At 39.7% G+C, this 26,352-nt stretch overlaps 2 protein-coding genes across 2 annotated transcripts; one reads left to right on the top strand and one right to left on the bottom strand.

The window, feature by feature from the left end:
• Positions 1-11,942: 11,942 nt before the first annotated feature.
• Positions 11,943-16,290, top strand: LOC137293707 (arpin-like). The gene is made up of 6 exons (XM_067824414.1): positions 11,943-12,145; positions 12,571-12,649; positions 13,267-13,399; positions 13,991-14,197; positions 14,877-15,031; positions 15,434-16,290. The coding sequence occupies exons 1-6, from the start codon at positions 12,051-12,053 to the stop codon at positions 15,440-15,442; spliced, it is 678 nt and encodes a 225-aa protein (XP_067680515.1). The 5' UTR covers positions 11,943-12,050; the 3' UTR covers positions 15,443-16,290.
• Positions 16,291-16,562: 272 nt separating this feature from the next.
• On the bottom strand, positions 16,563-24,428 carry LOC137293706 (V-type proton ATPase subunit D-like). Its single transcript, XM_067824413.1, has 7 exons — positions 24,338-24,428; positions 22,248-22,365; positions 21,472-21,619; positions 21,027-21,071; positions 20,209-20,379; positions 19,453-19,531; positions 16,563-18,898 (listed from the first exon to the last, which is right to left on the bottom strand). Exons 1-7 carry the CDS (start codon positions 24,376-24,378, stop codon positions 18,748-18,750), a joined length of 753 nt encoding a protein of 250 aa, XP_067680514.1. The 5' UTR covers positions 24,379-24,428; the 3' UTR covers positions 16,563-18,747.
• Positions 24,429-26,352: the final 1,924 nt, after the last annotated feature.

The raw sequence follows: 26,352 nt of genomic DNA, 5'->3' as shown, positions 1-26,352 counted from the left end.
ACTTTGAGAGTCAGTGTACTGGGCGACTGCTCGGTCACCTGCTGGTAAAGTATATCTCTATTTCAGTTTAATATTTAGATTAAAGTTTGTTTTTCACGTCCCTACATATTTGTTTTGCATTTAAATCTATGGGGATAGTCGAATAACCGAATGATTAAAGCGTTTCGTTCATGACGCCCCAAACAACTCTAATTCGATTTCCCATATGGGAATGACGTGTGAAGTATATATTTGTTGTTTGTCACTGTGATATAGTTGGTACATTGCTGAAAGCGTTGTATAAAGAACACACACGATTCATGTTTTTACGTGTACGCATATAACTTGCATTTATACACACAGTAAGTGCCAGTGATGTAAAATATATTCACTTTACTATTAGGACGTCATGAGCAAGTTACAACTTGTGTTTCAGGTCACAGCGTTTTCCTCACGAAAAAGCATATACTTTTGATATTCATTATCTATGTAGTAAGTATCAGTGATATGAAACATGAACCTATTCGTTATCTTTATTATTAGGAACGTGGATACCATCGTCCTGGGGGCAGAATTGGACCCTGAAGTCCCCCAGAGGCAGGACGACTGCCATGAAGATATTCCATGGACAGAAATGGATCACGGACTCTTCTGGCGCAGAACAGCGGCCACAAAGCCGGACTATCAGGAAGGCAAGTTCTCCAATCTATCTTTTGAAGATAACATACAATATGTTCTTGTTGACAATGACGTCATGAGCAAGTTACAACTTGTGTTTCAGGTCACAGCGTTTTCCTCACGAAAAAGCATATACTTTTGATATTCATTATCTATGTAGTAAGTATCAGTGATATGAAACATGAACCTATTCGTTATCTTTATTATTAGGAACGTGGATACCATCGTCCTGGGGGCAGAATTGGACCCTGAAGTCCCCCAGAGGCAGGACGACTGCCATGAAGATATTCCATGGACAGAAATGGATCACGGACTCTTCTGGCGCAGGACAGCGGCCACAAAGCCGGACTATCAGGCAGGCAAGTTCTCCAATCTATCTTTTGAAGATAACATACAATATGTTCTTGTTGACAATGACGTCATGAGCAAGTTACACCTTGTGTTTCAGGTCACAGCGTTTTCCTCACGAAAAAGCATATACTTTTGATATTCATTATCTATGTAGTAAGTATCAGTGATATGAAACATGAACCTATTCGTTATCTTTATTATTAGGAACGTGGATACCATCGTCCTGGGGTCAGAATTGGACCCTGAAGTCCCCCAGAGGCAGGACGACTGCCATGAAGATATTCCATGGACAGAAATGGATCACGGACTCTTCTGGCGCAGGACAGCGGCCACAAAGCCGGACTATCAGGAAGGCAAGTTCTCCAATCTATCTTTTGAAGATAACATACAATATGTTCTTGTTGACAATGACGTCATGAGCAAGTTACAACTTGTGTTTCAGGTCACAGCGTTTTCCTCACGAAAAGCATATACTTTTGATATTCATTATCTATGTAGTAAGTATCAGTGATATCAGCGAACCTGACCACCCGATCCTTTTAGTCGCTTCTTACAACAAGCACAGTCACAGCCATTTAGGTATACAGATGTAGATGGGGAAAGGTGGATACAGGTTTCTGCATGTAAACGGAGTGGTAGTGTAGCCTAGTTGTTCAAGTGTAGGCAGGCCATTTTCAGTGCTAGTCCCCACTTAAATACTATGCCTCACGCCCACCTCCGAGGCCCGTCGTTGGAAGATTGCCAAAGTGGCAAAAACAAACACACTTACTCACTGTTGTTTAACCAATCTACATCCGAATGTGATTCCCAATGCTTATGCATGATTCATTTCTTCCAGACGCAGGAACCCTGGCACATTCTGGATTTGGTGTTGTGTCCCACTAAACCCTTCCACCTGGACTTTAGTACATTGGCTTTCCGAGGGACCGATGGGATGAGCTTTTGTCTCATGGTGGCTCCATAGTGCATCTGCTCTCCGCGTAGCCCCCCGCCGACTGTACATGGAGTAGGTTCGGTGCTAGGGCCTGATTGTACAGTCAGGATGGTTGTTACAGCAACCCAGCTAGTTTAGGGTTGGCACACTCTGTGGCCCCAGTCTTTTCAGCATCCCAAGTAGGCCCAATGCTGACTGCACTTGACTGGTAGATTTAGGTGGTAGTGTAGATAGGGCCCCCTTCGTGCATGCCCTGTACGATGCCATCTATAGATGGCATAACTTAGTGTTAACCCACCATTCCGTCCTTCAGTAGGTAGTTCGAGACAAAGCGAGTCCCGGATGGTCACTTTGAGAGTCAGTGTACTGGGCGACTGCTCGGTCACCTGCTGGTAAAGTATATCTCTATTTCAGTTTAATATTTAGATTAAAGTTTGTTTTTCACGTCCCTACATATTTGTTTTGCATTTGAATCTATGGGGATAGTCGAATAACCGAATGATTAAAGCGTTTCGTTCATGACGCCCCAAACAACTCTAATTCGATTTCCCATATGGGAATGACGTGTGAAGTATATATTCGTTGTTTGTCACTGTGATAAAGTTGGTACATTGCTGAAAGCGTTGTATAAAGAACACTCACGAGTCATGTTTTTACGTGTACGCATATAACTTGCATTTATACACACAGTAAGTGCCAGTGATGTAAAATATATTCACTTTACTATTAGGACGTCATGAGCAAGTTACAACTTGTGTTTCAGGTCACAGCGTTTTCCTCACGAAAAAGCATATACTTTTGATATTCATTATCTATGTAGTAAGTATCAGTGATATGAAACATGAACCTATTCGTTATCTTTATTATTAGGAACGTGGATACCATCGTCCTGGGGGCAGAATTGGACCCTGAAGTCCCCCAGAGGCAGGACGACTGCCATGAAGATATTCCATGGACAGAAATGGATCACGGACTCTTCTGGCGCAGGACAGCGGCCACAAAGCCGGACTATCAGGCAGGCAAGTTCTCCAATCTATCTTTTGAAGATAACATACAATATGTTCTTGTTGACAATGACGTCATGAGCAAGTTACAACTTGTGTTTCAGGTCACAGCGTTTTCCTCACGAAAAAGCATATACTTTTGATATTCATTATCTATGTAGTAAGTATCAGTGATATGAAACATGAACCTATTCGTTATCTTTATTATTAGGAACGTGGATACCATCGTCCTGGGGGCAGAATTGGACCCTGAAGTCCCCCAGAGGCAGGACGACTGCCATGAAGATATTCCATGGACAGAAATGAATCACGGACTCTTCTGGCGCAGGACAGCGGCCACAAAGCCGGACTATCAGGAAGGCAAGTTCTCCAATCTATCTTTTGAAGATAACATACAATATGTTCTTGTTGACAATGACGTCATGAGCAAGTTACAACTTGTGTTTCAGGTCACAGCGTTTTCCTCACGAAAAAGCATATACTTTTGATATTCATTATCTATGTAGTAAGTATCAGTGATATGAAACATGAACCTATTCGTTATCTTTATTATTAGGAACGTGGATACCATCGTCCTGGGGGCAGAATTGGACCCTGAAGTCCCCCAGAGGCAGGACGACTGCCATGAAGATATTCCATGGACAGAAATGGATCACGGACTCTTCTGGCGCAGAACAGCGGCCACAAAGCCGGACTATCAGGCAGGCAAGTTCTCCAATCTATCTTTTGAAGATAACATACAATATGTTCTTGTTGACAATGACGTCATGAGCAAGTTACAACTTGTGTTTCAGGTCACAGCATTTTCCTCACGAGAAAGCATATACTTTTGATATTCATTATCTATGTAGTAAGTATCAGTGATATGAAACATGAACCTATTCGTTATCTTTATTATTAGGAACGTGGATACCATCGTCCTGGGGGCAGAATTGGACCCTGAAGTCCCCCAGAGGCAGGACGACTGCCATGAAGATATTCCATGGACAGAAATGGATCACAGACTCTTCTGGCGCAGAACAGCGGCCACAAAGCCGGACTATCAGGAAGGCAAGTTCTCCAATCTATCTTTTGAAGATAACATACAATATGTTCTTGTTGACAATGACGTCATGAGCAAGTTACAACTTGTGTTTCAGGTCACAGCGTTTTCCTCACGAAAAGCATATACTTTTGATATTCATTATCTATGTAGTAAGTATCAGTGATATCAGCGAACCTGACCACCCGATCCTTTTAGTCGCTTCTTACAACAAGCACAGTCACAGCCATTTAGGTATACAGATGTAGATGGGGAAAGGTGGATACAGGTTTCTGCATGTAAACGGAGTGGTAGTGTAGCCTAGTTGTTCAAGTGTAGGCAGGCCATTTTCAGTGCTAGTCCCCACTTAAATACTATGCCTCACGCCCACCTCCGAGGCCCGTCGTTGGAAGATTGCCAAAGTGGCAAAAACAAACACACTTACTCACTGTTGTTTAACCAATCTACATCCGAATGTGATTCCCAATGCTTATGCATGATTCATTTCTTTCAGACGCAGGAACCCTGGCACATTCTGGATTTGGTGTTGTGTCCCACTAAACCCTTCCACCTGGACTTTAGTACATTGGCTTTCCGAGGGACCGATGGGATGAGCTTTTGTCTCATGGTGGCTCCATAGTGCATCTGCTCTCCGCGTAGCCCCCCGCCGACTGTACATGGAGTAGGTTCGGTGCTAGGGCCTGATTGTACAGTCAGGATGGTTGTTACAGCAACCCAGCTAGTTTAGGGTTGGCACACTCTGTGGCCCCAGTCTTTTCAGCATCCCAAGTAGGCCCAATGCTGACTGCACTTGACTGGTAGATTTAGGTGGTAGTGTAGATAGGGCCCCCTTCGTGCATGCCCTGTACGATGCCATCTATAGATGGCATAACTTAGTGTTAACCCACCATTCCGTCCTTCAGTAGGTAGTTCGAGACAAAGCGAGTCCCGGATGGTCACTTTGAGAGTCAGTGTACTGGGCGACTGCTCGGTCACCTGCTGGTAAAGTATATCTCTATTTCAGTTTAATATTTAGATTAAAGTTTGTTTTTCACGTCCCTACATATTTGTTTTGCATTTAAATCTATGGGGATAGTCGAATAACCGAATGATTAAAGCGTTTCGTTCATGACGCCCCAAACAACTCTAATTCGATTTCCCATATGGGAATGACGTGTGAAGTATATATTTGTTGTTTGTCACTGTGATATAGTTGGTACATTGCTGAAAGCGTTGTATAAAGAACACTCAAGAGTCATGTTTTTACGTGTACGCATATAACTTGCATTTATACACACAGTAAGTGCCAGTGATGTAAAATATATTCACTTTACTATTAGGACGTCATGAGCAAGTTACAACTTGTGTTTCAGGTCACAGCGTTTTCCTCACGAAAAAGCATATACTTTTGATATTCATTATCTATGTAGTAAGTATCAGTGATATGAAACATGAACCTATTCGTTATCTTTATTATTAGGAACGTGGATACCATCGTCCTGGGGGCAGAATTGGACCCTGAAGTCCCCCAGAGGCAGGACGACTGCCATGAAGATATTCCATGGACAGAAATGGATCACGGACTCTTCTGGCGCAGGACAGCGGCCACAAAGCCGGACTATCAGGAAGGCAAGTTCTCCAATCTATCTTTTGAAGATAACATACAATATGTTCTTGTTGACAATGACGTCATGAGCAAGTTACAACTTGTGTTTCAGGTCACAGCGTTTTCCTCACGAGAAAGCATATACTTTTGATATTCATTATCTATGTAGTAAGTATCAGTGATATGAAACATGAACCTATTCGTTATCTTTATTATTAGGAACGTGGATACCATCGTCCTGGGGGCAGAATTGGACCCTGAAGTCCCCCAGAGGCAGGACGACTGCCATGAAGATATTCCATGGACAGAAATGGGTCACGGACTCTTCTGGCGCAGGACAGCGGCCACAAAGCCGGACTATCAGGAAGGCAAGTTCTCCAATCTATCTTTTGAAGATAACATACAATATGTTCTTGTTGACAATGACGTCATGAGCAAGTTACAACTTGTGTTTCAGGTCACAGCGTTTTCCTCACGAAAAAGCATATACTTTTGATATTCATTATCTATGTAGTAAGTATCAGTGATATGAAACATGAACCTATTCGTTATCTTTATTATTAGGAACGTGGATACCATCGTCCTGGGGGCAGAATTGGACCCTGAAGTCCCCCAGAGGCAGGACGACTGCCATGGAGATATTCCATGGACAGAAATGGATCACGGACTCTTCTGGCCCAGGACAGCGGCCACAAAGCCGGACTATCAGGAAGGCAAGTTCTCCAATCTATCTTTTGAAGATAACATACAATATGTTCTTGTTGACAATGACGTCATGAGCAAGTTACAACTTGTGTTTCAGGTCACAGCGTTTTCCTCACGAAAAGCATATACTTTTGATATTCATTATCTATGTAGTAAGTATCAGTGATATCAGCGAACCTGACCACCCGATCCTTTTAGTCGCTTCTTACAACAAGCACAGTCACAGCCATTTAGGTATACAGATGTAGATGGGGAAAGGTGGATACAGGTTTCTGCATGTAAACGGAGTGGTAGTGTAGCCTAGTTGTTCAAGTGTAGGCAGGCCATTTTCAGTGCTAGTCCCCACTTAAATACTATGCCTCACGCCCACCTCCGAGGCCCGTCGTTGGAAGATTGCCAAAGTGGCAAAAACAAACACACTTACTCACTGTTGTTTAACCAATCTACATCCGAATGTGATTCCCAATGCTTATGCATGATTCATTTCTTCCAGACGCAGGAACCCTGGCACATTCTGGATTTGGTGCTGTGTCCCACTAAACCCTTCCACCTGGACTTTAGTACATTGGCTTTCCGAGGGACCGATGGGATGAGCTTTTGTCTCATGGTGGCTCCATAGTGCATCTGCTCTCCGCGTAGCCCCCCGCCGACTGTACATGGAGTAGGTTCGGTGCTAGGGCCTGATTGTACAGTCAGGATGGTTGTTACAGCAACCCAGCTAGTTTAGGGTTGGCACACTCTGTGGCCCCAGTCTTTTCAGCATCCCAAGTAGGCCCAATGCTGACTGCACTTGACTGGTAGATTTAGGTGGTAGTGTAGATAGGGCCCCCTTCGTGCATGCCCTGTACGATGCCATCTATAGATGGCATAACTTAGTGTTAACCCACCATTCCGTCCTTCAGTAGGTAGTTCGAGACAAAGTGAGTCCCGGATGGTCACTTTGAGAGTCAGTGTACTGGGCGACTGCTCGGTCACCTGCTGGTAAAGTATATCTCTATTTCAGTTTAATATTTAGATTAAAGTTTGTTTTTCACGTCCCTACATATTTGTTTTGCATTTGAATCTATGGGGATAGTCGAATAACCGAATGATTAAAGCATTTCGTTCATGACGCCCCAAACAACTCTAATTCGATTTCCCATATGGGAATGACGTGTGAAGTATATATTTGTTGTTTGTCACTGTGATATAGTTGGTACATTGCTGAAAGCGGTGTATAAAGTACACTCACGCAGTTGTATTCTGTGTGGGAAGCATAAATTATGTAAAGTGTTCTTTGTCTATTTTAGTGGAACCGTCGCTTACGGGAGCAACTGTTTCTTTTAAACAATCTTTTGATTAAAACATAAAATGCAATGCATCCTTGTTTACCATGACGTCTACTGCAAAGTTACAACTTGAATTTCATGTTTTCACATGTAAGCATATAACTTGTATTTGTACACACAGTAAGTACCAATGGTGTAAAATATATTCACTTTACTATTAGGAGCAGGGATACCATCGTCCTGGGGGCGGAAATGGACCCTGAAGTCCCCCAGAGGCAGGACGACTGCCATGAAGATATTCCATGGACAGAAATGGATCACGGACTCTTCTGGCGCAGGACAGCGGCCACAAAGCCGGACTATCAGGAAGGCAAGTTCTCCAATCTATCTTTTGAAGATAACATACAATATGTTCTTGTTGACAATGACGTCATGAGCAAGTTACAACTTGTGTTTCAGGTCACAGCATTTTCCTCACGAGAAAGCATATACATTGTTTACAATGACGTCTACTGGAAAGTCATAACTTGAGTTTCATTTTTGCATTAATTGCATTAATACACTCAGTACCAATGATGTAAAATATGTTTACCTTTGTTATCAGGAGCGTGGATGAAATCGTCATCTGGGCGGAAATGGACCCTGAAGTCCCCCAGAGGCAGGACGACTGCCAAGAAGACATTCCATGGACAGAAGATTCTTCTGGAACTGGATGTGAATGTTTTACTGTTCGTACATTTTGTGACAATGAACTATGCGTGTCTACTACTGTAAACCCTCCAGTAGAATAGGTAGCGTTGCATACCTTGAGGGAACACGGTTCCAGAGTTGTTGTTTTTTTCTCAAAAATGCTTCTTATCTCTGGTTTTACCTGTCGGGCTTCAGTTACCTCTGGCCCAAATCTCAAATTTGAACAAGGTCAGTTTAGACACACATTCTGCGGCAACAATGCTGGTGTTCGAGGATTTGGTACTGATCCATGTTAGGATTAATGACATTAAAAAACGTAATCCGCACAGCTGGTCCAATTGTACTTGTTTGTTTCGTTGTTTTGTTTTTGAAAGTTGTGAACTCGAGAAGAACTGTTTTTACCTATGGAAATCGGATGTGCCCGACTTTATCGCGGGGTAGGGGTGCTTGCTTTTGCCATACACTGTCACACACTGCCAACACAGAAACACATCAAGAAACAAGTCCAACAAAAATGCAACACGGGCGTATTATGATATCTACAAGCCAGAACTTACAATACAAAAGCCTATCAACATTACCAGATTGCACAGACTTTCAGTTCAATGTATGTGCCAAACAATCCAGTGATGTCTGTAGATAGACAAGACATTAAATGAAAAGCTCCCACCAACATCCAACAGTCCAAAATATCACATTGAGCAAATAAACTACCAAGTGAATGTTTGGAAACAGCATCTGCAGCCAATCATATTCCTTCACCAGTTGGAAGGTTGGAACATCTGTGATGGCCATCTTATCCCTTTTCTGGTGTTCTGATGTCGAGAGATTCTGCTCCCCTTTGACTGGTTGAACTGCCAGCAGAGAGATCTATTTTAATGCAGATAGACTGATTTATTGTGCTCAGAGACATGTCTTTTTGTATGACAGGTGATTGCTGCCCGAACAGCTTTGACTTGTACATGACTCCAATTCTAACATGATGTAACATATGATATGAAAGAAAGTGAAGATGTGAGTTAATTGTAAGCTTCTGAATGTATCAAAAGTGATTAAGAGTTATCGACAGACCACTTTGAATAGCTACAGCAAGAGCTTAGACGCAGTTATCGATCGTGAAGCATAGTTTTCTAATACTTTGGATAATGTTATTTCATCAAATATTTTACAAAGGTGAAGCGTTTATTAACCATACCAGTGAAATATAGTTGCTTTCTATACTGTGTTAAACATGTGACACCAAATGAATTGTTTGTTTACATATCTGTACAAACATAGTTCTCTGCTATGTATAAGTAGTAGAACTACAATGGCGGCCATCTTGAATCCTGGATAATATGAAATAATTCCATATAACAAGATGTCACTCTAGAAGTAAACAGGAAACAAAAACAGCTGATTCTAGGAACAAGAATAATGTAAACTTTCAATAAATAAATCACCACCACACATTTCAATGAAAAGTCGGAGAATCGCTAAAATCCCCTGTCTCAAAGAATAAGCTGTAAGACATTATATTACCACTACATGAACATAAAAAATTACTTGCTTTGTGCCCAAGCCACCACTCTAGAAGAGACAAGTGTCAAAAAACATCAAAAGTATCAACATTGGATGTAAATGAACACATTCGGTGTTAATCTTTGTGTAAATTTAACTGCCGAGAAGGCAACACTCGACAATTCAAGATGGGGGCCAAAAAGCAAAAATATGTAAAATTCTGCATCCTTTCAGCAATACACAAAAGTCAAAATGAAACTGATCAGACTGATAGTAGTAAAACTATCCATGATTAACTTTCACAGATCCCCACCACCTAAAATGGCCTGAGAAAAAAAAACTGGTACCACAATCTGAGAGTTTTACAGGCCTTTTCATGAGCCCAAGACATCATATTAACTAAACATAGTGTCAAGCCAGATCAGTCCTGGTGAGGCTACGACATCAGATTTTTCAGCTGCCTCCTAATGGACTAATACATTCTGCGTTGCAAGATATATAGAAGAAATACAGCTTCGCTGAGTTTATAATGAAATACATGTTTGTAAATACAAGTAATCGCCACAGACTACCCCAACAGACGGAGTCTAGACTTCTTACTAAGTGTTGCCCACAATATTAGAATGTAGAAAACTTGTGGTCACGCTACATGCAAACATGGCAATATCATGCAAACATAATATCAGTAAACGTTACAATAGCCTTATGTATGTCACAAAATAGTGCTTCCTTACTTTAAAAAATGCTATCATTTGTTGTGTATTAAATAGGATCAGTAAAACTGATACTGAAGCATGTCAAGAAGAAGGCAATGGTTCATGTTTGTTTTATATGGAATATTGTTATATGGCACATATGTTTAAATAAATAAATGTTGAAACTGAAGTATGTTCTTAGTGCTACTTTTATTTTGGGGAATTGTCTGGGTGGGAATTACCCTAGGTGAGAATTGTCCGGGTGGGACTTGTCCTAAACCCGTGTCAGATTAAACAGCCATATGTTATATTTCAGAAGTGCTGGAATGCGGCCTAAGATTACTGATAAAAGCACAGAAATGCATTCCCGCAACAATTAGTTTACGATTAAACATGTGATAGACTATCATTTCAGCAATTTGTACGTGCAAACAAGCCTGGTTTACTTTTAAAGTCATGCCAAACGCTGTCAGAAATTGTCGACGCTGTTTTATGAGAGCGTTGTTTTCTAAACAACCATTAAACTCCTCATTATCAAGATGTATTGGAGGTAAATATTTACCAATGAATGACAAATGTAGTATTTTTGTTTTAGATGCATCTTTGAAGTAGCAACTGGAAGTGATTAATGGTTTGATAACCTGTTAAAAACACCATTTTGTTTTCTTCTATTGATAATGTTTGAAAGGAATGGGTCGATAAGGACCATGTTTGGATCTCTTGGTGATATTTAAAAGGAAGTTACCAAACATATATACCGATTATTTCCTAAATATACTCCTTGTTACAAACCCGCCCCTGTGCCGTACATGTGTTGTTATAAGATATAAACGGACGCCCTGTTAATTATAACCATGTCCCTATGATGTACTTGTGTTCTTATTAGTTACAAGTGGACGTACTGTTAGCTATAGTACAAACATACCCTAGGATGCTAGGGCCTGGGCAAAATATGAAAATATGTTCGTCCCATCAGACTTCCTTTTGTTTTGTTCTTTGGGTTTTGATTTTGTTGGTGGTGTGTTTGTTTTTATATGTTTTAATTTTTGCTTGTTGGTTTTGGGGAGGGTTTGGGGTTGTTTTTGTTTGTTGTTTTTTTGTTTTGTTTTTGTTTTGTTTTGTTTTGTTTTTTGTTTTGTTTTTTGTTGGTTGTTTTTTGGGGGGAGGTGGTCTATTTTTTATTTATATTTTTTTGGGGGTGGGGGTGGTTTATTTTCCTTGTTGTTTTTGTTTTCTTTTACATTGACGTAATTTAATTATGTTTCGTTTGTTTGTTTGTTTGTTTGTTTGTTTGGTTTTGTTTTGTTTTTGTTTCTTTGTTTGGGTTTTTTGTTTGCTTGCTTGTTTGTATTGGGGAGGGGGGATTGGGGGGATGAAGGGTGCATGGCTGTGTGAACTTTGGCTATAACAGGTGTTGGAAATAAGCCTTTACTGGTACAGAATCATTTCGATGCCCTCTGGATACGCGGAACCAGTCATGTTACCATTTGGCAACACCAACAGTCAGTCAAGGGGGCATAACTCCAACCTCTCGGAAAACACGGAAGTACACTCAGCTGAGAACACCTGACGGAGAGCATCAGCAGTTAGCTGTTGTGTGTTGGACGATTCTGGGAACCATGAGCAGAATCTACCACAACCAACCCCTTGCGAACCTGCCAGTCGATAATATCAGTGTGGATACAACATGGGATTCTGTGTCGGTGTGCACAAAGCAAGTACAGCATACATACATTTGCACGTAGTACTATTTTCGCTTGACACGAGATTAACAATAATTACAAGCCACAAACTCTTTACCCTGACTCTGTGTCAATGAATTTAGAAAAGAAAGATAATGTAATGCATGATTACTTAAATTTTACATTGTCAACGAAAACCGTGCTCATAGATTCAGGTCTTCGTGTACAACAATGTGCATATACATCTTAATGTAGCAATTGTTTGTAACAAAACAGTTCTTAAAGGCTATAACATAAATTTCCCAGTCACACATTTAACTTTCAAGAAACAGCTTAGTCTGCCAGTTTTGTCTGTAGATTTTATACAGCTGTGAGCATGGTAAGTCTAACATGGTATCACTGAATGAATTCATGATAACAAGGTACACAGACGGTGACTGTTGCGATAACATTGCAGACACGGCCCCGGTGTGATTCTGGAGGGTGTTATCAAGGGCAAGGCAAGATACTGTGTTACAGACAAGGACCACAAGAAAGTGAGTTGTCCTACTCTGCCAGTAAACCCAATTGTTTCTTGTTACACCCAACTTAAATAGGGGTAGACAGGATTATCCTCTATATCTGCAGGATATCTCTGCATCCTTTTCTTTCTAAGGGAAGTAACTCATATTACCTAGATATCAAACCCCAATCCTTTCTATAACGATGATAAGGAGCTTTCTTTTCAATGTCAATTAGTTTCTCAATGTTGAATTTCTCAAGTCGAGCAAAATCAGTGGCATCATATGATTCATATTGCTGTCTTAACACTGAGGCTGGTTTGTAAGTTACATTCCTATTGGTACATTAGAACTATCATGTGCAGGGACTCAATCATGAACAGACTCATGTCATGTGGCTGGAAAATTGATGAGTACAGCCTTAAACACCTGGAACAAATGTGTTTAGGTATAATGTGCAACAATTTCAGCAAAGTGCAATAGTGCCTTTTACTTGCTTTTGAGGTTAAGGTCCTGACAAACATTATGACTCTTGAGTCTGGTACAGGTACTCAAACTTCAGATTCAGTACCTCTAATTTTAATTAATTTGGAACTTTCTTCAAAGAGTGACATCAGGTCATTCATATGATAAATGTTATGTTGTACTTTCAGGTGAGGTACTACGTCTTTCAAGTTCAGACTCAGCGAGCTCACAGAAGGAAGTTTGATAGCTCAGGGAAAGAGATTGAACCAAATTTTAGTGAGACGACAAATGTATCTAAAGGGTACCTCAACTCCTCATACAGTGAGTGGTTAACACCTGATTATCAGAACGTCACATGACACAAATAAATGACCCTTCTTCTGAGCCCATGCAGGATTCTGAGCGAGAATGGGTCTCCAGTCCCTCTTACTTATCATCACATTACAACTGCACTATCCCAGTAGTGTAGATCAGTGCTCATGCAGTTAATCACTGGATTGTTTAGACCAGACCTGAATATTTACAGACTGTCACCATGTACCTGGACTATTGTTGAGTGCAGTGTTAACTAGTTAACTTGAGTTTGGAAATATTTGACTTGAGACAGAACGATTTGGTTTGAGGAATGATCCTCTATCATACAGATTCACGAAACAAATCAGTGTCCCAAATGTTACATTTTCTCAGAAAAAGTACAATTTCTATTACATCTGGCAGACACTCAAACCCACACTCTAAGAGTGAAGTACCTTGTTGGCATGTCATGTTGGTGGTGTGTGTTTGGATCAGATTTTGTTATGGATACTACTCGACCCCCTAAAGCACTAGAAATAGTACTCTGCTAACATTTGCCACATTTGGCCACTTTTTTAAATCATAGTGTTTTCAAGTCACTGTTGCCTGTTTTCACAGGAACAGAAGCCAAAGGCACCACTGACAAGCTGACAGATCAAGAGTTATCTGCCCTTGTGTCAAGTCCACAGCTGACCTCACTCAGTACAAAGCACAGAATCCCAGGCTGTGTGGGCTTGTGGGTGGAAGAAGCTCAGCTGGACAAGATGGAGCTGGACACTGAGGACTTGGTCAGGATCAAGACACGGGGAAACAGTCCATTTGTTTGTATGTGATTGTGGTCTTACTTCCAGGGTATTTCTTGATTCATGGATAGAATCCTTTTACTACATTTAATCTAGAAATTCCAGACTTGAAAAGAATATCATGAACCTCAGTGAACCGATAGAAGAAAGGTGTTCTCGTTGTTGTCATGTTTAAATTCCAAAATGAAAAGGCACCTTTGAAAACAAGTCCACATCTGTTATTGTCAGTATTACCTGCACATAACACAAATGCTGTTCTAAAAGGACCATTAACAGGTTTAGCTGGCCAGACTTGCTAACTTGGTTGATGCATGTCATATCTTCCACTTGCACTAGGCTGTTGTGTTTGTAGTATAAAATACTGGATTATCTGGGCCAGACTTATTTATTTACAGATTGTTGTCATGAAGCAGGAACACTGCAACAAAAAGTACATTTTTTGTAAAGTTTCAGTTTCTTTGGTTTGGTTTGCATAGTTTCTATGAATATATTTTATTATGTGAAAGAATTGATTTTCCTCAAAATACTGTTGATGACAATAAAACCTTTCTTCACTGGGAAAAATGAAACTGAAGAAGGTATGAAAACAAAGTGTGTAAACCATCACAATCAATTCTCCACTCTCTCATGGTTTAAAAATAGTAATTGCTAATCTGACATATGTCTGATGTCATTATATCTGATATTCATGTATGTTGCAGTGAGTATTGGGAAGGTGGAGAATGAGTCAGCCACCGTGTCCAACTATGCCGGCGGGGAGGCTGTGGGAGCGTCCTGGACAGATAAGATCATGAACATCAAGTCGGCAGCCTCTGATTCCACACCACAGGAGAGTGAGGTCGCAGATGACGAATGGGTCAGTACAACATCCCTGATGATCCCCAAACAAAATATAACTCACCATATTTGCTGTATTAAGCATCCCAACTGAACTGTTTAAATATGGTCTACCATCTTTGCTTTAATACTCTTGTGCAACACTTTCCCAGATATTTTTTTGTAAGAGATTGAAAATAATTACGTTTGAAAATAATTTTAGGTCTTAGCAGAGGTCTCTTACAAGGATTGTTTCCAAAATAGTCAAGGGTGATTCTCACAGCAGAACACTTAATTTTCATGAATACGGTAATTCAAAATTCCTAAAAATTATGCATTTCCAAGAGAATATCTTCTTGATGAAACAGAAGCCAATATTTGCCTCAAGGATGTTTTATGTTGATGTTGATAGGTTTACCTAGTGAGATGTTTGGTATTTCAGGATGATTAGCAGTCGTCAGGAGGATATTACCAGCAACAAGACACAGATCTAGTCTTCCATAGTTTCACCTGTACAAGCCAGTACACGATGTACAGCACTGTTGTAGTCTAGTTCATCTCGCAGTTTACTTTCTGGATTAAAGAAGACCCCTTGCACCTTGTGCTGGTCAAAAGAGCCAACAGACTGAATCAGATGGTGATCCATGGAACTTTGGCTGATTATCATAATTATGATACAATCGGCCTTGGTCACAGTGACAATCAATCAGACTCATATATATACAGGCCTTCGTCATACAAAGTTGCATGAAACCACATACATAACAAAGTCATCTGGTTTTCATTCCTCGTCATTGTGGAGGTACAGTACTTAGGAAATCTGATGTTAATTGGGGGCAGTGGGATAGCCTAGTCGTTTAAAGTGTTCACTCATCAGGTCAAAGACCTGGGTTCAATTCCCAACGAGTACAGTGTGTGAAGCCCATTTCTGGTGTCCACCAGTGATATTGCTTGAATATTGCTAAAAGTAGCGTAAAAACAGACTCACTCACCCACTCCCATGTTGATGTAGAACTTCCTTTACTTCATGTGATCGGATCAAACAGGAAGAATGCCAGAGCTGGCAACAGATCATAAGTATCTGCATCTTCCAGTGAATATGCAACACAGCATTTATATCTGCATTTATATCTGTAGTGCAATTTTTTCTTGTATTGTGTGTTTATAATAGCCACAGAGCATACGACTTGTTTTTTGTTAATGTTATGTTTATGGGACATATGTCAAAGTGAATATTACGAAGTCCACATAAAACTATGTAATAGTGATAATATTGAATAAAAGCACATGCCTTTTTAACCAAGATTTTATTTTACATTCCAGTTTCAACATCTGCATCTCTAATCACCTCAGAACTCGAGATGATGAAAATCAGTAATACCTGTGTGGATAGGGGCGAGTAGTGATACTTAAAGCCAACAGATTACGTTAGCTGGGCTTGATTCTATTGATATTTATAGAAAAGTAGTGATTTCACAGACTGACTAATATCTGAAGATATGATTCCTACTAACTTGTGTACATATAAATCAATAAATAAGATAAAATCTTGAAATGACAACAAAATTTGATTGTATCATAGTTGATTTATTTCTGCTTGATCATCGGGCTTGAATCATGCTGGCTACATCCCTATAAAGTCCATGCCTTTATCACTAGCATCACTAGCTCCATACATGCTCCCAACACAGCCTGTTGCTAGGACACAGAGAAGCATATCAGGATGAAACAAATATTATAAAATATCAAATACTTAACAGATCTCTCAATGCACAAGTCATCACTGACAAATCAGTCTTTCAATACCGTCCCAAACGATTGATACATTGGCAAATGATCAATACATAACACTATGACATTGAGATTGGGATTAGAAGTGCCTGAACGAGGAAGGCCCACTTGCACAAAGTGATCTTAGTGCTACAACTATCTTAAGCCTATGTTGAAAGGCAGTTACAACCAATATAGTGCTAAGATAGCTTTGTGCAAGTAAGCCCTTTACACTATGGATGACTGACTGTCTTCCTTAGTTTTCAGATCTGTACCTTGGTGGTGCAGATACATAACACACAGACATCCAACACTAATGTAACAATCCCTGATTGAGATTTCAATCTCTAAATCTCAGCAGGTAACTGAGTGACATTGTGCCACATCTGATTTGGCAAGGATGCTTCGCGTATTGGTAAATACCATCCTCCTCAAATCACTGAGGACATTTTCTCACTGTATTTACCTACACACCTTCAACCAGAACTTATTACCTACCCCTGGCCAAACATAAAATTGAATCCATAATTGTTTAACCTTATGGTGTGATGTTGCAACCTATCGACAGCATATTTTACAGTGAAACCTTGTTATCTTGAAGTTTGTGGGCAATCACATATACCTAGAGCCCCATAGCATGAGTCAAGCGGAATGCAGATCTGATGATAATGATTCTGCCTCTAATGTATCTTTTCTTTTTCAGATGTTTTTGAAAATCACACTCACTGTGTATGAAAAAGGGTGAAACAGGAAATTGTTTGTCAAATAAAGAAACAAGCGTAATAGACACAAGAAACCACAGTAGCCATCAATGTTTTAACATGTGCTGCACTCTTTTGGACAGAAGGAAATATCATGGTTGCCAAAAAGACAGCTGGTAGTCTTACATAGAGACTGAGCTGAAGCTCCAAGTTAACAAGGTTGCAAGGACTCCTAAATATACAATACATATCATATTCATCATACAAAATCAACAAAATGTCCACCATCACAGCCATGTTGACAAGAATCATTCCACTCCAGCATATACAGACATGTTTACAGTTACCATGGTTACATGCATACTTTGTGTGCTGTGCTAATGTACATGCTATAGCTACAATGATAACTCTGATCTCATACTGCCATCATGGATATGTCACAAGCATCTTTCAATCATTCACTCCAAAGACAAGAACAAGTTTTAACTCTGAGATTGTTTTTAGGCAACAGATTTAACACCCACTTAACAGACATTTACACTGATATGGGTTTATTTCACACAGGGTAAGTTGGTAATGCTAGTGTATGTGTATCTAAGACATTGCTGCTGTTGGATGACCATGACTAGATCAGTGTTAACAGTCTACGTACACTGAAAACACAATCTTGATAATAAAGAAATATTAACAAGTAAACCCAAAGTTACCCCTAATATTTAAATACATTTACTGGGAATATTCTCAAACATAATTCAATAAAGTCTCTGTGGAAGAAAAAGATTATCTAGTCATTTTACCACAGTTTATATTTAACTGATGAATAATGTTGTGTCCAAGCAATATGAAAATCACAGTTCAGAATTCGTGAATCTGACCAGAACTAATTCCAATATGTTGTTTCCTTCACCAGAAATAGTCCTAACCTCCAAATTCAAAGCCATTACTTGTTCACTTTGTTCTCAGTGGTTTGAATGTTATTCAAATATTATTTATGGAATCACTGACAACTGTTTCACAATACTTTGGTCAAACAGAACAGTTGATTACAACAAATGTCGCCCTTTAACTCAATAATATGTAACTTTTAGAACATACCGCAGTTCAGAATTTCAAATTTACACAGACTGTGTATATGACTAAAATGCCATTAATTAAAATCCAAAACAAAACTTTTAACAAAAAGGTGCATTAACATTCAAAAATCATTGATCTTCCATTCTAAACAAGTGGCACTCCCCTCTACCCGAACATGCTCCTCATTGACATACAGCAACTATACCAGGGACTAGTCGGTGAACAGCAGATCTTCATCATGGTCGTCTGCCAGCAGATCAGCTGCCTGTTGGTCCTCCAGCCCGATGTCCTTCTTCCTCTTGGCCTGAAGCTCTGCAGCAGCTACCTTCAACTTCTTCTTCTTCTCCTGGATCTTCTTCAGTCTGAAAGAAGAAATTTGTTATCAGAATTAACCAGTACCAAAATGTCTGGGAAAAAATTGTGCTGCTTTGTGCAATATTGTACATAAGTTAACAGCTAAACAGAGCTTCAAACATTATTTTAGTAAGTTCATAGGTGTCAGATTTATATGGCAGGAAAGTCTCAAGTAATTAAGATCTGACATATTCACTACTTGGGTGAAGGTCATAAGTATGTGTCTGTTGCTGACAAATGTTATGCAGGAGAATCTGATTTTGTGAGTAAAGAGACAACGGATCAGAAAATAATATTGTACACTACACTGGCAAAAGTACAACTGTGACAGTTTGTGAAGCTACATCCTATGCTAGTATGGCAGTTAAAATCTTGTTGAGGCAAACCATTAGCAACTGTACCTCACAGTTAGCTACTGGTGGTTTTTGAATGAGGGTCACCTGAGTTACAGGATGCCATGATATTCCTGATTGGTCAGTTCTAACCCCAATCTTCAGAGATAGAAAATACTAGGTACATGTATGACACGATATATATTGCCTTCATCTTAATCCACACATACCTGTAGAACTCTTCTCTCTCACGTTCATCTAATTCCGTTGTGATGTATGCTATAGTTTTCTCAATTCGTGGAATGATAACTGAAAATGAAAAATTGCCATTATTGAAACAAATACTACAGATGCCAATATGATACACTGAGTCAAAGACTGGTTGCTATCTTGTCACATTACACTCCCTTGTATGATCAGTAAGTTCTTGTCAACAATATTTCATTAAGAACCCACCATTCCCACATTTTACCCTACTGGGAATCGACAGCCTGACTGACAACTATGATGAGAAAATTGATGAACCACTGCCTATTTGTACAGAAAAACAAACATTTTTTATAAGTTCTCCTTTCATTATGTATAATTTACTGAAGTGTACAAATCACTTCCCCAGTCAGTGGGAAATATGTTCCCATGGAAACTCAAGAAATATCTTCATGTCCTACAAAGGGAGATAATTTCATTACAAACCTTGTCATCTATGTGTTTGCTACTTTAAGTTTGTTGTTAAATGCAGCAGTCAGCAATATTCCAGCTATATGTCAGTAGACCATACAATCCAGTGATCATTAGCATGAGCATCGATCTATGCAACTGGGATGCTACTTAAAACCTCATCCAAGGTATGGTATGGCGGCCTGTCAAAAACAGTTCGGATCAGACTTTAGAGTGATTGACATCTAACTTTCAGGCTATAGGACAGTGTGTGTATGGAATCTTTTGCAACCAGTAATCCCTACAACTGTCTTCTTTCAACAACCCACCATGTTCAATAGCATTGACTCTCCTATTGGTAATTTTGATGACTTCATCTAGAGTGACAAAACATGTCTGTAGGGAAGCCAGCTCCACCAACAGCTGAATAGCACGAGCATAATTCTTCTTCAACTTGTCAATCTGTTGGCCACCACGAGACAGACCTGTCAACTCGTATGCTGCAAGTAAAGCACAGCATTATTACCTTCATAATATCAGTATTCCTTGTTTTGAGTGTTAATTGAAAACATTCTCTTTAACTATTATAAATGCTATATCCTATCAACATCATTAAGAGGATCAGAAGACCATTACAAACTTTTGACGGAATTAGTTTCTCTCAACAATGAATATCTTCAAATACTGCACTTACAACATGTTCAAATGGTGGCCGCTCTTACCTAAAAAGTTCATGTTATCACATGGTCATCGATCATATTCTTTACTTTTTCTTATTTCTGTAAATTCTATGTCGAAACTAGAACTGTACGCAAAGTCAAAAGTAACACCTTGTACAGTTTTGATACAAAAGTGCAAAAATTATTAAATGAATGTGTAAATATGTATAGGAGCCATGAGCATTGTATGGACTGGCAATATTTTAGATCTAACTTCACACATAATAGTAGATAGAATTTCACAAAATCCCAAAGTGACAGTTTCTCATGTCTCAAGTTTTAAATCTCACCTCAAGACATTCCTTATTCTTTGCTACTGACTTTCTTGTGTAAGCACTAAAAGCAAGGCCAAAATGCTGTGGAATCGGGCACTTAACAAATGGCCCATTATAATTATTATTAGATCTTATATGTCAGTCAGTACTTACAATCAGCCCCATCCTGGTAGTGCTCAAAGCTAGGCAGACTCACACCTGGATGGCAACAGAAACAACAGAGATAACAATAATTAAAATTAATTCTTTGATGATGACAGTTATGGCCTGTACAACTGAAACGTCTGCTATTGACTTTCAAGAGAGTATGGATTTACGCCACCTTCTGCTTCTCAATATTTCAGCCATATCACCTAAAAAGACTTGCTATGAAATATTCGTCTAATAAAAACCAGCAAATGTCAGCAGAAACAGAAATGAAACTTTGTGGTTACCATTCCCTCAACTCAACAGCATCATAAGAACATTCAAAAACACTCGACTGGCTGTATTCATTTTCTCCTCGTAACAACATACCACTACGATTAGATTACAGCTGAAATTTTATGTCAACCACCAGTCCAATATTATGAACCACGCTTAACCATGCATCACTTACCAGCCACATTCTCCTTCTTGTTTTTGACTTTGATCTGAGCTTTGTTGACATTCTGGAGGACAATATGGTTGAAGTCTCCTGTCGTGAACTTGGCCTCAGCCAGAGAGAAGGCAGCCTCTTTCATCACATCTCCCATCAGCATCTTGGTCTACAAGTCATCATCAGAACAAATAGTCATCATGTCAGCAACATCGTTTTGTGGTTTTGTTGTTTGCTGCAACACTCAGCTATATGATGGCTGGCTGGAAATAACTGAGTTTGGGCCAAGTAATCCAGCAATTAATTTTCGACATATTTTACTTTTCAATCAATACTGACAAAGTTTACTGCTTAAGATACAATTCCAAGAAGCTACCTCTCATATGATTAGCTAGTATAACTCATGTTTTCACAGACTTGTGACATGAATTTAAAAGGTCGATAGAGACATGATTGCTTTGACTTTCTACAAAATGTAGTCAAAGTTTTCAGTGCATTAAGTATCTTTCTTCAGTAAGACACATTTGATTATAAAAAAGTCAACATTGTCATTTATGTATGCTTATCAAAATAATATTTATCATCTTTATATATTTTCCTCTATCTTTTGCGTTTATCAGTTCTATGTGTATAACAATGATAATGTATGATTTAATGAAGTATGCCATGCATATACTAACTTTAAGGGCAATAGGTAGCCTTAGAAACTGTCAATGTTTAAATGCAGAAAAAAACTGAATATAGCACAGTTTTGTCAAGATTTTACAGTGATTAGATCTCATGGGTAGTTCTCTAACCTCAATAATCTTCTTGAGAATGGCTCTGAACCTAAGTGTGAGGGCATCAGCTTTTTTCTTCAGCAGACTGTGGCCTTTCTGAGCTCCCTTCAGACGAGCCTTCATGTTGGTCAGAGCCCTGCACAACACAGTACTAGAATCAGCAACCAGATGGCAATTGTTACATGTTATTTAGTATAGAAAAACATAGTGGAAAGTGGTGTACCAACCACTCATGACAGTCTGTGACTGAGGTCACAAGTGAAGAGCCCAAATTCTGCTAAAATCCTGATCATACCTATTAAAACTGAAGGTAACTTCATGCCCCCCAAAAAATATCACATTAGTTTGGCACTGACAAGACAAACCAACATGGTATTCTAATACATAAAACATGTTGCTATATTTATTTAATATATTAAAGTATATTAAAATTTAATATTTAAAACTTATTTGGGTGGGGGAGGAATCATTGATTTTGTACTTGACATGTAGGGTCAGTTACTTACTGTGTACATCAACCGAAGTGTGGGGTAGGGGTGGGGCACTGATATCATGCATGCTTTCCATAACAATCAGCAGCAGCCCCCACTTGGCATATTATGAACGGTTCTTAATTTTCTTTGAATGATGTGTGATCTTTCTCTTCCCACATAGGTTACTCCTGTCATATCTTCCTACGTATCCTCTGTTCTGATGACGCCCTTTCATGGTACAAGTGTTCTGCATTCTTGACTGGTTGCAATCCAATTTAGATGTCCACTCAGCAATGTTGTTTCACAAGTGACTACTTACAAAGCATGGGTAATTTCTGTATGTTTCAGGGAAACTAGAACCTCTTCACCGCACGATCCACAAACATTTAGATGAGACAGAATTCTGTCATGTAATGGCGGATCAAAGATGTCTCCACTCGTGTTGTTAACAATGCTAATAATAATGCTAATTTTTGTGTCTACAATCCAACACGATGCTGCTCTCTGGTATTACACTGTTACTCTGAGAGAATACTACTTTCAAAGTTGCTACTAAACATGACCATACAGATCCATCCATCTGCTTCTCAGGTACCCATTTTAGTGAGTGAGTGAGTTTAGTTCTACGCCACACACAGCAATATTACAATTACAGCTATATGACTCTGGTCTATAATTAATCGAGTCTAGACCAGACAATCCAGTCATCAACAGCATGAGCATCAATCTATGCAACTGGGAACCAATGATATGTGTCAACTAAGCCCACGAGCCTGACCACCCAATCCCATTAGTCGCTTCTTATGACGAGCATATAGTCGCCTTTTATGGCAAGCATGGGTTTCTGCTTTAGAGTTAAATATGAAATACTAAATCTACCCTTTGCACTCTGATCAACTAACTCCATGGCAGAAGCCATATTAGATCGAAGTCGATGCAACATGTGATCAAAGTGGATAGAAAGAAGGGTGATAACTCATGTTGCGATGTTTGGCCCATGGGGTATTTCACAAGAACCAGGAAAAATGGCTGCATTAGAACAGAGGTTACGCAGTAAGATATGAAGGGAGTAACCTTTGTGGGAAGAGAATGATGTGACTTGATGAGACTGGTTTCCAAAGTCACACTGTAAGGGTGAGGTAACATTAAAGCTATGCAATTTTTAATGAGTGTGACAAAGGTATGTATTGAAATGGACTAAAGGTGACCTAGGTAATGACAGAACTGACAGCCCTGGGCCACAGCTGCTCCTAGTAACTCTCGCATGTCGACATACGGATCTATCTTAGATGTCCACGAGTGTCATAATAAACACGACCTTACTGACATTCGTCACTTTCTGTCTATCTAGTTCACTGGCCTGATACCGTTTAAATAGAATTCGACAACTTTCCCACAAATGCACTATAACATGTGAAACTTTACATTTCACAATTTCTCAAAAATACGGCCTAGAGCAGTAGAGGACGAGTCAATGTGTCATTTGTAATGAAAGGGCATCTTAGGTTGACAATTTTACCGGCGAATGGGCAACCAGACACGTTATATAACAGCGAATCGGTCAACGTTTGACATATCATGGCACATTACTATCTACACTTTATAAATATGATCTGATATTTTGGTAATACTTACATCCGAGAAGGGAAAACGTTCAATCTGTCTTTGGATGCCATCTTGTTGATGTATGATAGTGGTCATATGGTATGTCACGTGATTATGCGACGGATGTCCGGGTTATTTCCCTTTGGGCTTCACTTTTGAAGCGTTCATAAAATATAACTAATCTGTCTCACAGTCCCTGAAACGTGGTATTTTCCCTTCCGTCAAGCCGTTTCTGCCCTAAATAAAACTGTCGTATGCTTCGTGGTTGTCTCGCCAACTTCTAGTGAGTGAGTGGGTTTAGTTTTACGCCGCACTCAGCAATATTCCAGCTTTATGGCGGCGGTCTGTAAGTAATCAAGTCTGGACCAGACAACCCAGTCATCATCAGCATGAGCACCAATCTGCACAATTGGGAACCGATGACATGTGTCAAAAAAGGTAACGAGCCTGACGACCCGTGCGTATGAACGTGCGTTCGTGCGAGAGCTGGGTTAGACCCCAGAATTCGACGGAAGGCAGATGCACCGTGCTGGCCTGACCACCGGCACACCCTGTCATGTTCCAAAGATGAAAGTGTCGTATTGTGTATTCACAGTACTGTCTCATTTTAGGAGCATCTTATGACAGTGCATAACACCCCATTAAAAAGCAACGAAAGCGGACATGGTAGGACGGATCAGCGTGGACTAATCTTCAAGTCATACAGAGTGAAGAGACCTAAAATATATCGGGAGTTTGCTGTGATAACACATAAGTACTATAGCATAAAGATGAACAGTGAAATTGGATTTTCAATGAAAACAGAAAGTTACACATTCTCTGCCGCCTGTAACCCAATCTCTATGTATTTGGTTTTAACATGATGTAAAAACATCATTTTGTCAAACAAAGTTGACAAAAAGGTAAGGGCTTTAACAATGGTTTGAAAATTCGACCCATTTCTTGCTATATGAGTGGGTGAGTGGGTGAGCTTGACTGTGCCAACATAGATTGACAAGTAGTCTCTGAAATGAGCATATTTTACAGGGGGAAAAGTCCAGATTTAAAAAAATGAAATATAATGAAAATGAGCAGCGACACTTTCTTCATTTTCAGAAGCTGTGGAAATCAAACTTGCATGGGCTTTCTTTGATATATTTGCTTGAGCATCTGTATGACAGAATAGCGGTAACGTCGACGTTATGCATATATACATGTATACGGTTCTTTGACATCCACCCATATGGGCCAAGTCAAAGATCATGTTATGTCTAATCATAGGTTATTAAAGTCACTTTTAACCCCGATCTCCACGTTCTTCGAGTTCTTCTCTGGACCACTACACCTGCTTTATTACAACCATACGTTATCCATAAAACATTGAAGCTTAGCAAGATACGTGTTCAGAATATATATATATATATATATATATATCAGAATTTGTCATGTTTATTTTCCATTTAGTGGAGTACACGCATTTTATGTTGTCAGTTTATACGCGCACACACGTCACACACACGCGCGCGCGTGTGTGTCTCTGAGTGAGTGTGTGTGTGTGTGTGTGTGTGTGTGTGTGTGTGTGTGTGTGTGTGTGTGTGTGTGTGTGTGTGTGTGTGTGTGTGTGCGAGCGTCTCTGTGTGTGTCTGTGTCTGTGTGTGTGTTACTCTCCTGTGGAAGATTCTAGATACTAGATGTATGACGTCATAAAGATTCCGAGGTATGACGTCACAATCCAATGCCACTGTTGCAGTGGTACTGGACCTTGTTTGACTCGAGGAAATTTTCATTAAACTCGTGAAAGATTTAGTATCAAACGAGTGAAACCGAGTTTGATATCTAATCATTCACTCGTTCAATGAAAATGGTATTACACGGAAATATATATACATGTATATAAATCCATATACGAGCAATAAAACCGACAGTGCTGTCGATGAAATATTACAATCGTGCATTGCTGTCATAGTACCCGCCTCCCTATATCCAGTGATTGTGTTCGATATCTCTGGCCCTTACTGAGCATAACGTGTCGTCAGGTTCATTATCGCCACAGACTTTTCCTGAAA

This window comes from Haliotis asinina, chromosome 8, assembly GCF_037392515.1.
Source record: "Haliotis asinina isolate JCU_RB_2024 chromosome 8, JCU_Hal_asi_v2, whole genome shotgun sequence".
Lineage (NCBI taxonomy): Eukaryota > Metazoa > Mollusca > Gastropoda > Lepetellida > Haliotidae > Haliotis > Haliotis asinina.
The sequence above is the reverse complement of the archived record's forward strand: the minus strand, read 5'-3'. Positions and strand labels throughout refer to the sequence as shown.